Source organism: Meles meles, chromosome 7 (assembly GCF_922984935.1).
Source record: "Meles meles chromosome 7, mMelMel3.1 paternal haplotype, whole genome shotgun sequence".
NCBI classification, from domain to species: Eukaryota; Metazoa; Chordata; class Mammalia; order Carnivora; family Mustelidae; genus Meles; species Meles meles.
In genome coordinates, this window is record NC_060072.1 from 135438480 (window position 1) to 135455672 (window position 17193).

The 17193-nt window shown below is 42.8% G+C and overlaps 1 protein-coding gene and 1 pseudogene across 1 annotated transcript in view; both read left to right on the plus strand.

Annotated features, from left to right (window-relative positions):
• Positions 1-16608, plus strand: part of MYO3A (myosin IIIA) — a 230683-nt gene extending 214075 nt beyond the window's left edge. The window contains exons 31-33 of the mRNA XM_046012977.1: positions 8515-8555; positions 9926-10069; positions 16491-16608. Coding sequence (XP_045868933.1) covers positions 8515-8555; positions 9926-10069; positions 16491-16608 — 303 coding nt within the window. The remainder of the gene's footprint in view (positions 1-8514; positions 8556-9925; positions 10070-16490) is intronic.
• LOC123945922 lies at positions 1224-2064 on the plus strand (annotated as a pseudogene).
• Positions 16609-17193: the final 585 nt, after the last annotated feature.

Genomic DNA, 17193 nt, shown 5'->3' on the forward strand with positions numbered 1-17193 from the left:
CCCCAGCCTCGATGTCTTTTTTTCAGGAAACCTTCCTGATACTCCCAAATCCCAAAGGAGCTCTTCCTTTGTCCTCCCGAAGCTGCCCACACATCCATGTCACCACACTGTATCCCGCCAAAGAGTGACCGAGGTGGTTTCCATGAGGTCAAGGAGTTTGCCTGTTGTGTTTAGCTTGACACATAGTCGGCGTGCAATAAATATTTGTGGTATAGACAAGCACAAAGCAGTATGAGCAAAATACAATCAAAAGTAAATTGGGGTGCCTGGGTGGCTCAGTGGGTTAAAGCCTCTGCCTTCGGCTCAGGTCATGATCCCAGGGTCCTGGGATGGAGCCCCACAGCAGGCTCTCTGCTCAGCAGGGAGCCTGCTTCCCCCTCTCTCTCTCTGCCTGCCTCTCTGCCTACTTGTGATCTCTCTGTCAAATAAATAAATAAATCTTTTTAAAAAAAGGTAAATCAAGGAGGCAGAAGTTCCAGATAGGTCCATTTGACTCTTACATTATAAAAATCCTGAAAACAGACTTTTTTCTACACTGTTCACCCCAAAAGGAGGCATATAGCCTGACATGTGTTTATGTGGTGAAATGGAAAGAAGAGCAGATTAGAAATTACCAGACGTTCCCTCTTAACCCTGAATGGAAGTGGTAAATGGTGCTCAGTGACCTTTATTAACTGCAGCCAGAATGACCATTGACTGCAAGGGTTTCAACAACGGACGCCACTCTCGACATGAGAGCTGATAAGAGATTGAAATAAGGTGCAGTGTCTGTTACCGACAACCACCTGCTCAGCGGGAATCATGCACCAGATCCTGACCCTCACAGAGGAGTCCCTGTCCTCCAGAAGTTGACTTTGCCTTCCTATTACTCTTTTTTAAGTCAATGTAGAGGGTTTCATACCTCTTCAACTATTAAGGGCTTGAATTCTTTTTATAACCCTAAGTCTTGAAATCTGTGGCTTCCATGAAAAATAAAGCACCGAAACCCAGGATATTAGTATAAGCGATAACATACAACATGGTCATCTTTATCTGGCCCTTACCCAAATTTGGGACCTGACGCAGAGCGGAATCTATAGCTCTAGATGTGGGACCCACATGCTTTAACCAGAAAAACACTTTCTGGAATTTTAGGTTGGCTGTGATTGCATGGAAATGAGCACCAGTAGGTGGAGTGGTAACCGCTGGGCAAGGGGAACACAGAGAGGGAGGCAGCCATTGCCATGGATGCTTTGGCCTGCTGCTAGTACAAGTGCATTGAATGCAACTAGGGGGCCAGGGAGTTGTACCAAGACAACTGTGTAACTGTGGAGTGAAGATAACTGTCAGCAAATCCTGCCAGAAAACCTGTAGACAGATGTATCGAGTATGATCCTGTTATCATCTTGATTAATGCTATTTTATGCAAAGCCCAGGTCTTAGAGGCATCTTCTCTTCAGTACTAAAACAAATGTGCAGGAAATATTCTGTACATTTTGTTTACTTTGTGAAACATTCCTAAGGTGGTGGCGGCTGCAAGATTCAAACCAGAACACTGAACCTGATGATTTCATCAGATATACCAGGAAGCAGGATTTCTCCAACATGTTTGCAGTTGCTTCTCTGGAACAAACTGCCTTTTTAGTTGGCATTTTTACTTTCCTGTGGGTAGAATGAACGATGACAGCAGGGAAGAAAAAAAAAAAACTCAACTTCATTTTGTTGTTGAAATCATTATTATTATTATTATCTAGCTGTGGAAAACTCTTACTACTTCCAGCTGTCATTTGGGAACATGACAACACACTCCTGTTTCCCAGACTCATTACGGTATTTGTCCTTACATCAAATTTTCGGACAATTAAAGTGACCCTGAAGATCAACTGAAAGCTCTCCTTTGGGCCATCTTGAGTGGCTTACTGATGGACCATGGTCTACTTCTTCCAGAGGTTGTAATGGGATATAGGACGGGATTGTGTGATCTATAAATCTCAAGACTTTAGAAGAGTTGTATTCTTTATTATATGTAGTATGACCAACTGCATCCAAAAAAGAGAAGATGTAAAATACAAACCAAGTACCTGATTTCTGTTGAGGAAAATGAAACAAAGATTTGGATATAGTTCTGAAAAAGAAAGAAAGAATGGTTATGGCATTGGAAACCCCCAGAAAACTGCCATGCCTAACCCCTTCCTCATATAAGAAACAACCATACCACACAGAGACACCCACAGACACAAGGAATGTGGCTCTAGGGAATGAGGTATGCGATAAGTGAAGATTATGCATTATGGACACTTCCGGTAAAGCATTTGAATTGAAGGAGGAACATGAATTCATGATTCACACATAATAAAAGATCTGTGTTTCGAAAAACAAAAACAAAAACACTTCCTGTAATTTTAAATTGTTTCCATGATACTCTTTCTAAATTATACTACACACTGTAAACCTTTTCTTCATGACCCAAGGCCACTGAGGGAAAAATGGTTGTATTTATTTAGATTCACGAGGTAGCATCCCATCTCTCTGTATTCTCTTGGCCCTGCTTCATTTTCTTCAGAGATGAAGAAATATACATGTTCTCTCCTCCTGTCTGCCTCTCCACTCCAGACTATGTGCTCTGTGAAGGCAGGGACTCACTAGCAGTTACAGATAGTTGGAATTTTTCCAACTTTCAAGCCCCTGCCCCTCCCCACACAAAGAGCTCTGTGTCCTGTTGCTTCACCTTTTCGTATAGTTCTTGTTTCTCCTTGGAGGTCCCTTCTTTCCATGGTCATTCCAACTACCCAAAACCAATACCAGCTCTCTTCTATGATGTGAGGCTCTTAATCTCGTACATCTAGGAAACATTGCTACTTTGTTAAAGATTTGTTTATTTGAGAGAGAAAGGCATGAGTACAAGCAGGGGGAAGGGCAGAGGGAGTGAGGGAAAGAGAGAGAAGCAGACTCCATGGAGCAGGGAGCCCCACATGGGGCTTGATCTCTGGACCCTGAGATCATGACCTGAGCCAAAATTAAGAGTTAATGCTTAACTGACTGAGCCACACAGGTGCCCCTGAAATGTTGCTATTTTTATATCCAAAATCAGAGTGAGGGAAGCACACACACCCTGTTGTTTCTAGTACTCAGCTGTGCAGCCATCAGCAAAAGTGATGGGTCCACAGTTTCCTCCAAAACTGAGGAACTAAACACAATCACTTCAAAGGTCCTTCCAGTTTTATTATTTTCTCTAGTATCTTCCCTAAACTAGTAGGTAGGTAAGAGGAGTAGGTAGTTTAGCTCTTGGGATATAGTTTTTTTCTTCTTCTACATTTTGGCTCCTCCTCCATCCTTGTGAAGCCATCCAAGTAAATAAAGTGTTTGTGTATTTCCAAAAGGAATGTAAGATTGTGTCCACCATAATGTGACGGATACGAATTTTAAAATTCTGAGGAGGGGTTGGAGTGTAGCTGGCTGAGGACAGATTCTTGAGAGTCCTCTAAGCAAAGGCCTCCTCAAGAAATAGCCTCCCCAAGAGATCACAACTAACACCAAGGAAATAGAAACAATCATCAGAAATTATTACCAACGGTTATATGCCAATAAGCTAAGCAACCTAGATGAAATGGATGCATTCCTGGAAAACTACAAACTCCCAAAATTGAACCAGGAAGAAATTGACAACCTGAATAGACCGATATCTAGTAATGAGATTGAAGCAGTGATCAAAAACCTCCCAAAAAACAAGAGTCCAGGACCTGACGGATTCCCTGGGGAATTCTACCAAACTTTCCAAGAAGAAATAATCAATTCTCCTGAAGCTGTTCCAAAAAATTGAAGCAGAAGGAAAACTTCCAGACTCTTTTTATGAAGCCAGCATTACCCTGATCCCCAAACCAGGCAAAGACCCTACCAAAAAGGAGAATTTCAGACCAATATCACTGATGAATATGGATGCAAAGATTCTCAACAAGATCCTAGCAAACAGGATCCAGCAGCACATTAAAAAGATTATCCACCATGACCAGGTGGGATTCATCCCTGGGTTGCAAGGTTGGTTCAACATTCGCAAATCAATCAATGTGATAAAACAAATCAATAAGAGAAGAGAGAAGAACCACATGATCCTCTCAATTGATGCAGAAAAAGCATTTGACAAAATCCAGCATCCGTTCCTGATGAAAACGCTTCAAAGTATAGGGATAGAGGGAACATTCCTGAACTTCATAAAATCTATCTATGAAAGACCCACAGCAAATATCATCCTCAATGGGAAAAAGCTTGCAGCCTTCCCGTTGAGATCAGGAACACGACAAGGATGCCCGCTCTCACCACTCTTGTTCAACATAGTATTAGAAGTTCTAGCAACAGCAATCAGACAACAAAGAGAAATAAAAGGTATCCAAATTGGCAAGGAAGAAGTCAAACTCTCTCTCTTCGCAGATGACATGATTCTTTATATGGAAAACCCCAAAGACTCCACCCCCAAACTACTAGAACTCATACAGCAATTCAGTAATGTGGCAGGATACAAAGTCAATGTACAGAAATCAGTGGCTTTCTTATACACTAATAATGAAAATACAGAAAGGTAAATTAGAGAATCAATTCCATTTACTATAGCACCAAGAACCATAAGGTACCTGGGCATAAACCTAACCGAAGAGGTAAAGGACCTGTACTCGAGGAACTACAGAACACTCATGAAAGAAATTGAAGAAGACACAAAAAGATGGAACACTGTTCCATGCTCTTGGATTGGAAGAATAAACATTGTTAAAATGTCTATACTGCCTAGAGCAATCTATACTTTTAATGCCATTCCGATCAAAATTCCACCAGTATTTTTCAAAGAGCTGGAGCAAATAATCCTAAAATTTGTATGGAATCAGAAGAGACCCCGAATTGCTAAGGAAATGTTGAAAAACAAAAACAAAACGGGCGGCATCACGTTACCCGATTTCAAGCTTTACTACAAAGCTGTGATCACCAAGACAGCATGGTACTGGCATAAAAACAGACACATAGACCAGTGGAATAGAGTGGAGAGCCCAGATATGGACCCTCAACTCTATGGTGAAATAATCTTCGACAAAACAGGAAAAAATATTCAATGGAAAAAAGACAGTCTCTTCAATAAATGGTGCTGGGAAAACTGGACAGCGATATGTAGAAGAATGAAACTTGACCATTCTCTTACACCGTACACAAAGATAAACTCGAAATGGATAAAAGACCTCAGTGTGAGACAGGAATCTATCAGAATCCTAGAGGAGAACATAGGCAGTAACCTCTTCGATATCAGCCACAGCAACTTCTTTCAAGATATGTCTCCAAAGGCTAAGGAAACAAAAGCAAAAATGAACTTTTGGGACTTCATCAAGATCAAAAGTTTCTGCACAGCAAAGGAAACAGTCAACAAAACAAAAAGGCAACCCACGGAATGGGAGAAGATATTTGCAAATGACAGTACAGACAAAAGGTTGATATCCAGGATCTATAAAGAACTTCTCAAACTCAACACACACAAAACAGATAATCATATCGAAAAATGGGCAGAAGATATGAACAGACACTTCTCCAACGAAGACATACAAATGGCTATCAGACACAAGAAAAAAATGTTCATCATCACTAGCCATCGGGGAGATTCAAATTAAAACAACATTGAGATACCACCTGACAGCAGTTAGAATGGCCAAAATTAGCAAGACAGGAAACAACGTGTGTTGGAGAGGATGTGGAGAAAGGGGAACCCTCTTCCACTGTTGGTGGGAATGCAAGTTAGTGCAGCCACTTTGGAGAACAGTGTGGAGACTCCTGAAGAAATTAAGAATAGAGCTTCCCTATGACCCTGCAATTGCACTGCTGGGTATTTACCCTAAAGATACAGATGTAGTGAAAAGAAGGGCCATCTGTACCCCAATGTTTATTGCAGCAATGGCTACGGTCGCCAAACTGTGGAAAGAACCAAGATGTCCTTCAATGGACGAATGGATAAGGAAGATGTGGTACATATACACAATGGAGTATTATGCCTCCATCAGAAAGGATGAATACCCAACTTTTGTAGCAACATGGACGGGACTGGAAGAAATTATGCTGAGCAAAATAAGTCAAGCAGAGAGAGTCAAGTATCATATGGTCTCACTTATTTGTGGAGCATAACAAATAACATGGAGGACATGGGGAGATGGAGAGGAGAGAGAGTTGAGGGAAACTGGAAGGGGAGATGAACCATGAGAGACTATGGACTCTGAAAAACAACCAGAGGGTTTTGAAGGGGCGGGGCGGGAGGGGGTGGGAGGTTGAGGAACCAGGTGGTGGGTAATAGGGAGGGCACGTACTGCATGGAGCACTGGGTGTGATGCCAAAACAATGAACACTGTTATGCTGTAAATAAACAAATAAACGAATTAAAAAAAAAAAAAGAAATAGCCTCCCCAGAACATCTTCTCCTTGCGCCATCTTTATCTCCTTCTTGCAGTCCCTTCTTTACTCTAGCTCTGCAAGAAACTGCCACTGGACATTTGCTTCTTTCTTTTCATTTCAAATTTCAAGTTAGTGATTTGTCATTTCAGAACTATCGTTGAAAACATTGTTTTAAATAAATGTCACTAATATAAACTCCAGGTGATAAAATTAGTATTAAGGTCTCTCCCTTGAGGGACAGTTCGCTTCTGTCTTCGTGATGAAGAGTGCGGTTTCGTGTGTCCCTTTGGCCCCAGCCGTCAGGACACTGAGGGACAAACGTAAGGCTCCATCCTAACACTTTTGGCCTCTTTGTTCCTTATTTACAATTTCCACTTTATTACCTTGCTTGTGTAATTGCTTCCATGATAAACCACCTTAAATATTTTTGGAAAAAAATATAGTATTGAATGATAGTTCACTAGAATATTCTAGCGCAGCCAAGAGTGAAATATAAGCATAAGCCTGGATGGTATTCCCTCTACTAAGAATTCCTGTAACTGAGAACCAAATATAATCACCGCCTCCTAGAGGGAAATGCAGATCCCGAATAAAAAGGGGTCGTCACCAGCTTCAGAATTCAAGGGCAGAAGGTTATTTGATTCGTGGTGGTGTAAAGGGGATCTCCATCACTCAACAGAATGCCGTACTGTTGCATAACCAAAGTTAAGCATAACTTTGGGTTATAGAAAATGGTTACCAAGAACAAGGGACATCTTTTCAGATAATGGATCAAGGAGGCAAGACCTTTGTCATATTAGGACAACAACAACCCCCAAAAACACCACCTGGGGTGCAGGGATCATTCACTTGGGGGCCATTGTACCTATGGCAGCAGCAGTATAATTATTTGTGAGCACCTCCTGGCCCAGGGCATCGGATCAAGACTGTAATAGGAAATGGGAAGGAGGACAGGGATGTAATTGGTCTCCTGCCCTTACATGGTTACTTCTTGAATGGTCCGCTCCTAGACTCGATACATTTAAGCATTCCATTCTACCTCCTCCACCCACTAAAACACCAACCAAGAAGAGATGAAACTATGAACTGTTTGACTCATCTGACATTTTGTGTATGACCAAGGATAAATTATAAGAAAAATAAATGATTTAGTGTGCCTAAAAATACTGGGCACAACCTTCAATATTCACAAACAATTGTCAGTTGCCATTTTTATTGTCTTGCATTTTTATCGTGCGACTTAACATTTGCATATTGCAGTATCTTTAGCTTGTTCAAGGTGAGTGCTATTTGTTGTCTCAGCCTAACAGTCAGGCAGGCTCTTGCAACATATAAATAGGTGGGTCCAGATACCTTGCACTGGCACACGTAATGAAACACATTACTGGAGTTACAATTCGAAAGGCGATATTGCTTTGTATGTAACGTAAACTGAAGTACCTTTCCTTAGATTTCAGACTGAGGTCTTGATTAAAATGTATCCAATTAAATCCAGACTTACATATTATGATTTGTGCCTTGATACACCAAGTTCTCAACTGGGAGAAGATTTTGCAAAGGAACACGTGTATCATCTGTGCTCTTACTTTTATGCCATAAATGGGCTTTTGTGGGTTAGTGAAGTCACACTTCCATTCTTTTGTGGACTGTTACACCTGCCTTCGCTGTCCACCCATCTGCTTTGCCAGGGGACAACATTGACATAGAGGCAAGAATGCAAAGGAATCAACCTGCCTAACTCACAGCTGTATGTGTGATAGACGGGTTTTCCAGGAATTCTGATACATGTTTTCTCATTGGTGGGTAGATGCCTTAGGTAATCTTGTGTATACTGGCCACTATGTGGTAAACTCTTTCTTTGGCATGGAATGCAAAGATTAATTACAGTCCAGACCTGGTAAAAAAAATAATCACAAATTCATAATTAGCAAATTTTGAGTGAATCGTATTTCATTCGATTTTTAAAACATTGTATCCACTTGCTCCTTTCTAAGTTGGCTTTATAGGAACAAATATATTTATATGTTAAGATTATAGTAAATATATCAATTATTTTCTATTCATTACATTATTTCAGTCCTATTATTGTATTGATTTTTAATTTTTTTCTGTTCCCTTTAGAAGTCAATCCAAGAAGAAAAACGAAGACCAAGGAAAGATAGGTAAATTATTATTTCTAGATTTCAGTGTCATCAAACCAAAATATAATTCCATATGTTCAAATAATGATTGAAAATCACCTTTTAAAAAAACCGTCTGTCTTATGTGGATAGATTTGGAAAGTAACATCCTATCAATACACTTACTTATATTATAAACATACGCTTTGTATGTCATTTAGAAGATCATCTTACCTATTGGGAATATATTGAGCTGGCACAGTGCGAGGCATACATGAAGAACTCCAGTGGTTTATGAACGAATTGTATTGTCCCAATACAGAATCTGCTTTTCTTCGTCCATTGATGTGGTTTTGATCAGACAGTTTGAACATGCTTGTGTCCATGAACTTTCTTTCCCCAAACTCCTTTGCTTTTTGTTCTTCAACACATGCTAAATCTCACTCCTTGTACTGTTTATGGATCTGTCAGGAAACAAGGTTCGTGTCGCCTGCGGCCGCTTAGACTCACACTAGTCCCCTTTTCCTGTAACGTTTCAGCCCACCAGTCCTTTTGCATTTTAATGTTAAAACCTTATTGCAATTAACAGACTTCCAGAGAGTGCTAAGGACAATCGAGGGTTCTTCTAGTAAACACCAGTGGACACTGAGCGCTTGACTTATGCATCTGTGGCATTCTGAAAGTTCATTTGTAAATCGGTATCTGTCACTGGAAAAGCACTTTGCCCCAAAAACACTGTAACATGTGGTCGTCTTCCAGACCTCTACCTGTCTGGCTTGTATGAAATCCCATCAGACTACAGGGACTGAGCACCGCAGGAACCAGAACTATTATGGGTAAATCCAAGAATTAAGATGGTCACACACACCGGTGTGTATATCATGTGCAGGAATTAAAATTTAGCACAAAAATTGGCCTACTATAGGCCAACCATAAGGAGAGGACAGGAAGTAACCTATGAAGGAAGGAAGGTGAGATCATGAAACACTGTTATCGGCGTACTTAACGATGGCTGAGGAAATTGGAAGATTCTGTGTGCTGGCACCTAAAGGTTAGCTTTTCTCAGACTGGCCCCAGGGTCCATTGTAAACCTGCCCTAGAGTGGCCAAACAAGAACTTTGCAGTCACTGGCTGTCTAGCAGCTTCTGGTTTTGTGCCAAGGTGAATGAGATGAAGCCAGGAAAACCTGCTATAGCAGCTAATGTTCTCGTAAAAGTGAGAGATGAGGGTTTCGTTTTTTCTCGTTAACTTATGGTTTACACTGTTGTATGCATGCCAGGACTCCTCTTGTTTCTGTTGGCATGGATGTGTTACTTCTAAATTATACAAGATAAAAGAAGAAAACCAGTATCCTGTAAGATTGAGTGGAAAAGTAGACTGAAACTATGATGTGTTTATGTGTTTATTTACAGTCAGGGAAAATTATTAGACCTGGAAGATTTCTATTATAAGGAATTTTTGCCCAGTCATTCGGCACCGAAGGAACATAACCCTGGGTTAAGAGAAGGAAGACAACAGGGAGAACACCAGCATCAAGGTTTTAATGCTAATGAAAGGTAATCAGCGACCTCCTAAAGAACAGCCTTCTCCTTGGTTTACTCCCAGTTCTGTTTCTAAAGCACTGCCATTGTGTTTGGACTAGAGCAAAATATTCTCACTGAATACTGCCTCTTAAGACTGATGCATTAAGGGGCGCCTGGGTGGCTCAGTGGTTTAAGCCGCTGCCTTCAGCTCAGGTCATGATCTCAGGGTCCTGGGATCGAGTCCCACATCGGGCTCTCTGCTTGGCAGGGAGCCTGCTTCCTCCTCTCTCTCTCTCTCTGCCTGCCTCTCTCCCTACTTGTGATCTCTATCTGTCAAATAAATAAATAAAAAAAATCTTTAAAAAAAAAAAAAAAGACTGATGCATTAAAAGTAAACTCAAAGATTATGGTAGGTGTTCAGACAACCCAGTTTCATACCTATTTTCTTGATGTCATTGTTAATAGCACCCTCTCTTAAAAGTAACTCACTTTAGGGGTACCTGGGTGACTCTTGATTTCAGTTCAGGTCAGGATCCCATGGGCTTTGATCCCATGGGGCCCCCGACCCCGACCCGTATGGTGGGCTCTGTGCTCAGCGGGGAGTCTGCTTGAAGATTCTCTCCCTCTGCCCCTTCCCCAACTTGCATGTGCACATGCTCTCTCGCTCTCTCTTTCAAATAAATAAATAAATCTTTTTTAAAAAAATTTAATTTAAGAAATACCTCACTTTGGATGATAAATTAAACGGTCATACTGATTACAAGCAATAAACCACATCTAAGATCTGTGTTTAAGTTCTAACCAGTGTAATCTTGAACTCTTATTGCCTTCCCAGTTATGCTGTATAATTTCTCAGAATCCATGACATCAGACCAGAATAATATCTGGAAGAGAGATTCATATAGAAATATGTGGGATTTGGGGAGGGTTTAGAAGATTTTATTTATTTATTTGAGAGAGGGAACAAGCGGTGGGGAGGTGCAAAGGGGGAAAGGTAGAGAGAAAAGCAGACTCCCTGCTGAGCAGGGAGCCCGATGCGGGGCTTGATCCCAGGACCTGGAGATCATGACCTGAGCTGAAGGCAGACACTGAACTGACTGAGCTACCTAGGTGCTCCGAAATGCATGTTTTGGACTTGACGTCTCAGTTCGCCTCTAACTTTATTTGACACGAAGTATCTTAGACCATTTGTAGCTTACTTACTACTACTTTGGGAATTTTTTCCCCCAAAAAAATTCTTTGTGAAGTTTTGAAATTGAGGGCACAAAGTAAAATGGAAATGTGGTATTCAAGAAAGGGGAGTAATGACAGCCAATGGAAAGCTGTTCTTCCAAATCCTAAGTCAAGCTCCTGTGAGCCTCGGGCACTCACAACCCTCCCCATCTCTTTTATACAGTATGACCTGGTAGTTAAGAGGTTTTAGAGTCAGTGGGTCTTAGATTTGGATCCTGATTCTGCCACTTGGTAGTTGAGGGACCTTGCTCAATAGTACCAGACCTGTTGAGGCTTGTTTCCGCATCTGGAAAAGGATTCACTCATAACTGTCTCACCGCGTTGTCCTAGAGATTAAGCAAAATGGGAAGGACATGTGGCATAGGGGAGTGGTTCCATGGATGGTGGCTTTCTTCATCTTCATTTGCTTTTCCAGAACCTACTTGATTTCTGCCCCCTGTCTCCAAAAGGAGATGTGTTTCTTGCATCTTGAGGTCAAGAACTGTAACATACTGGTGCAGCTTAGAATTTAGTCTAGTCACAGGGTTCTACACAAGGGCCCAGAAAGATTAAGTAGTCGACTAGCCCCAAGCTACACATTGCATTAGTGAACTAAAATCCAAGGTTTTTCACTTCTTGCTCAAATTGTTTTCCACTGACTTACCTGCTTCCCATTTTAACAACCCAATCTGCCTCCTCTCTAGTATATTCTTTCTCCCCTTCCCCCAACAACAGACACACATCTGCTGTAAAAACATTATGTCCCTGAAATACAGCCTGGGGTTCCAGCGGTGTCTGTGGACGTGTAGTTAATACTCACTAGAATGAGAATGCTAGAAGCTTCCATTGGCCGAGTGCTTCCTTTGGCCTGGACACGATGCTGTTCAGCTATTTAATCCTCACAGCAAACTTTGAGGCAGTATCTCTTAGCGCACCATATTAGAGATGAGGACGCTAAGTTGACAACGTTTAATGACTGCAAAGTCACCCAGATAGAAAGTGAAGGAACCATGATTTGAACACAGGCCTTTTGGAGTTTCAAGTCAACAACTTGGATCACTACTCTGTTGCCTCCACGATCAAAGCCCTGTGCTGTGTGCTTGAGGAAGGCGTGGACACAGCAGGGCACACAAAGTCATCCTTATCACCAAGGAGCTTGACTCCACAGAGAGAGTAAATGATCAAACAAAGCTAAACAAGGTAATTCCAAGAGGGGATTTTTCTGAGCTGAGGAAGACTACAAAGACAAAACTACAAGTGCCCTAAGTAAACTTTGATGGGATCTTGGATTTAAAATAGAAAACAATTGATGTAATGAGCACTGGGTGTCATATGTACCTGATGAATCACTGAATTCTACCTCTAAAACAAACAAACAAATAAAATAGAAAATTTAAAAAAAATAGCTCTAAAAGACATTTGGGGACAGAGAAACTTGGCATCAGACTTATATTGGAAGATATTATTGCAGAAAGAATATATATAATTATTATATACATTAAATTATGACAAATATATATCATATATAAATAAGTATATTATTTTATATAGTTATGAATATATTATTCTGATAATACTTTACATGTCATGTATTTAATATGTGCACACACATACACACCAAGTACTCATATCACCCAGGAAGGTATGAGTGGGTCTGGGAATCAGGGACCACAGCAGTGATGAAGTTGAGTCTCCTGAATTTTAAATGAGTAAAAGCAGTAGCAGGTAGTGATTAGAGAATGTCATTAGAAGACAAGAGAACTGATGTCCCCTCCTGTCCTCCCAAGGTGGATCTTAGTGGGGTCTGTGTTGAGCAATAATGAGAGAGGTGGGGTTTTGAAGGCATAGCCAGGTCGTCATTATAACAAGGAGCTACAGGGAGGATGGTAATGGGGGAGGGAAATAAACTGGAACAAGAGTGCCTTGGTTAAGGGATAGGAAAATCATGAAGGAAGCACCAGCAGCAAAGAGACAGGAATATAGTGGGGAAAGTACGGATCTGAGTGGTGTGGCGGTGGATTTGAACCCTCACTCCACTCCTCACTTGCTCTATCAGGTAGAACTGGTCTGTTTCCTCATATGCAGATCAAGGCTAAGGAGAACCTCAGGTCTTGCCAAACTGTCCTTAGAATTCGAGATAATGTGTCTGGTGTACCTAGCAGAGGGTTGATACTCAATATTCTCATAACAGAAATGAGCTGAATAGGCATGAGAATTCAAGTTAATCAGAAGAGAATGATCAGCTGCCCCGTAGATGCCCATGATGATGCTACCCAAAGACCTTCCCTGTCAAGTATCCACTGAGCTCAAGATGCCCTAAAGACCTTCCCAAAGGTGTCTTTTTTTTTTTTTTTTTTTTTTTTACAATTCCCTATTCAGAATGGACCAGAATAAGGGCATGTTCATCTACAAGCAGAAGTCTGACCCTATCCTTTCATTATTATTTTCACTGCTTGGCATATACCTTCAGTGACCCTTTTCTCCCTCAGTTATAGTCAACCCACAAACCCCAGCACTGGGTAAACCCAACTTTCTACCCAATCCATCCCTGTACCTACACAGCTATAAAGGGCTAGAGAAGAACACAACCAAATCTCACTCAAGTTACATGAGCACACATCAGGGGCAGGCCCTTAGAGTTATTTTGCAATATTTCCCTAAAATTCCGCTGTGCCGCTTTCCCAGTCCACTCTTTCAGACCCCTTCCTCTCTCCTCAAACCTTCAAAACCTCCTTGCTTTCACCTTCTTTCCTATATTACTGGGAAATAATAGAGAACAGACACATACTCCCACCGCCAAATCTACCACTTACCCATAGACTTCCCTCAGCTTACTACGGAGGACGTCTGTCATCTTATCTAAGGCCAGACATTGCTATGTGCCCTGAATCCAGGTCCTTCCATCCATCAAGAACATCGTCCTGCAGCTGTCCCCTCCCTCTTCTGCATCTTGAGTGTTTGTCCTCTTTACGGCACCATTTTTGACAGTCTGTGAACTGATGCAATTGGACCCATCATCAAAAAACTCCCTGGACTCATTCCCCTTTCCAAGCCCCGTATTCCTGCTCTTGATGATAGCAAAAGAGAGTTCTATGAGAGCCGTCCTTCCTCCTCAATGTTCCTGCTTCCCATTCCCTCATGGGCCACTGCTCACAGGATTCCCTCCCCACCACACCACTGAAACGGTCCCTACCAAAGTCAAAAATGATCTCAGTTCTGCCATATCCCACGATCTATTCTCAATCCTTATCTTGTCCCATCAGAAGCATTTCTCATTTTTTCTTTTGAAATTTTCTTCATTTTCTGCGTTGGCCTCTAAGACGGTACTTTCCTTGATTTACCTCCTACCACAAAGGCTGCTCCTTCTCGTTCTCCTTTGCTGATATCTCCTCATTTCACTAACCTCTCCTCATGAGCATGTCCCAGTCCTTTGCTTTATCAACACATACTGTCATGACCTTAAATATCATCTCTGTACCTAAAACTCCTAAACTGCAATCTCTACTCTGGATTAGGATTTATAAATCCAACTCCCTATTCATCATCTTCTCTTGACTATCTAATGAATATCTCAGACTTTGCAAAACCAAAACCCAAATATTTATCCTCCTCTTTCCCCCAAATATACTCCTCTTATAACCTGCCCTCTTCTCATTAAATGGCAACTTTATCCTTCCAGTTTTAAGCCAAAAACCTTGGAGACCTTCTTTTTTTTTTTTTTTTTTTTTTTTTTTTTTTTTTTTTTAAAGATTTTATTTATGTGATATATAGAGATAGATCACAAGTAGATAGAGAGGCAAGTGGAGAGAGAAGGGGAAGCAGGCTCCCTGCTGAGCAGAGAGCCCGATGTGGGGCTCGATCCCAGGACCCTGAGATCATGACCTGAGCCGAAGGCAGAGGTTTAACCCACTGAGCCACCCAGGCGCCCCAAACCTTGGAGACCTTCTTGATCCCTTTCATTTACACCCCACATCCGATGAATCAGCAAACTCTTTCAAACCTGATCAGTTCTTTCCTCTTCTGTAAGCCTCATCCAAGCCACTGTCAGTCTGGCTGGGACCATTGCAGTATCTTGTAACAGACCTCCTTACTTTACTTACTCTAGCAACCATATCCTTTAATGAACCATTCCTCCACTCATGTCCCTCCGATGTCCGTCTAGCTCTAAGTAAAATTCAAATCCGTGCCATGGTCCCAAAGCACTCAATTATCTGCCAGTTGTCCCTTCATTTCTCCTGCTCTCAATCCTTGCTCAAGCCACAATGGCCTCCTTGTCATTCCAAGAACACAATATACATGCTGTAGTCTTAGGGCCTTTATACTGGTTGACCCATTGCCCTGGAATGACTGTTCTTCCCTAAGAGATCTGCCTGCCCAACCCCTCCTCTTCCCTTCAGGTCTCTTCTCAACTGTCACCTTATCAGAGAGGCCTTTCCTGGTCACCCTCAATGTAATTGCTTGTATACCGCATCAGTCTTATCTCATTAGCCTGCCTTACTTGTCTGCATTGCCCCTCTTACCACGTGGCACATGAAGGTTGTCTGTGGTCCTTCCCATACTAGATTAAATCTAGTATCCCATACTAGATTAAAGTCCGTGAGCCCGAGGACTTTAGTTCACCTTTAGCCTATGCTGAAGGCTAACACTTAGTAGGCATAAGTAAATGAATACATCTGTGTAGCTGCGTAAGGGAGCACCTTCTTCCTCAGGCAAGTTGCAGGATCTGACGGTAAAGCTGGGAGGCTTTCCCAGGGGTAGGTCCTGGTTGCAAGAGCTGACCCCACGACGCCCAGCTAGCAATGGTGGATCAGATGTGGGAGGAGTGCTGCAGAAAAATGTTTGAGCGGTTTTAAAATGCAAAACGACGGTTGTCTATTTAGGCACTTTGCACTTTCCTGCTTGACCAAAATGTGTTTAAAGAAAATTAAGGTACTAAAACAAATAGTTGTTTATTGGTTGTGAGTTCTTGCAGACGGAGGGAAGCTGAGCTCTCTCAACTACACGTTCTGACGCCTTCCCTAGCTGTCATCTGAAGACAGAGTCACCAGCTTCCCCTGCCTGCTTGGGGAAAACTGAAAACCTGAGAAAATTAGGCGGTTGCATTTGGCCACTATCCTGACGTTCTGGGTGTGCGGCCCTTAAATGTCGGCCATTGGTGGGAGGTGTGAGGAGTGGAACCGCCTAGCTGGGTGGGCGGGGCGGCGCTGTCGCGTGGCGCCGCTGACTCTGGGTCTCGCTGCAGGTGCTGGGCGCAGGAGAAACAGGAGCAGGAGGAAAAGGACTCCGCAGCCAACCCCTACGACTACAGGAGGCTCCTGCGCAAGACCTCCCAGCGGCAGCGCCTCGTGCAGCAGGTGTAGTCCGGCTGTTCTGGGGGCCACCCCGTGGGAATGTGCGCAGACTGCGGGGCTTTGCAGGGGCCAAAGCGGGAGACCCTCGGACGCTAGCAACACAGGGAGCTGAAGCCGAGGCCCTGACCCTGGCACGGGCTGCCCGCTGCCCTCGCCCCTCTAGCCCGGCCCAACCTCTTCGAAGGCGGAGAAGTGAGAGCTCTTCGGCCGCCGTGTTTCCGCTCTCCGGCACCCTCCACTCCCAGCAGCCCGCCAGTCGGGGCATCCCAGCCCCTGACCCCCGTGTATCTCTTTGTTCACCCATTTGCAACTCCCGTGGACCCGACTGCGCCTGAGCTCTCGCCGACCCCTCCCCGTCGTTTTGCTTGACTTCACAGATTTCTTTTCCCTTGGAAACGGCTCTCCCAGGCCCGCGGGACACTCGAGGGTCGAGCAAAACAAAGCCCGGGGGGGAGGAGAGGCGAGGACGGGGGAAGGTTTGGAAGATGGAACTTCATCTCACACTCGCGCTTTCCCTTCCCGCGGTTACTGAGGTTATTAAATAAAGGAAGTGCCTTGGAAAGTCGGTGGCTTTCGGGGCTGGTCCACTGATAT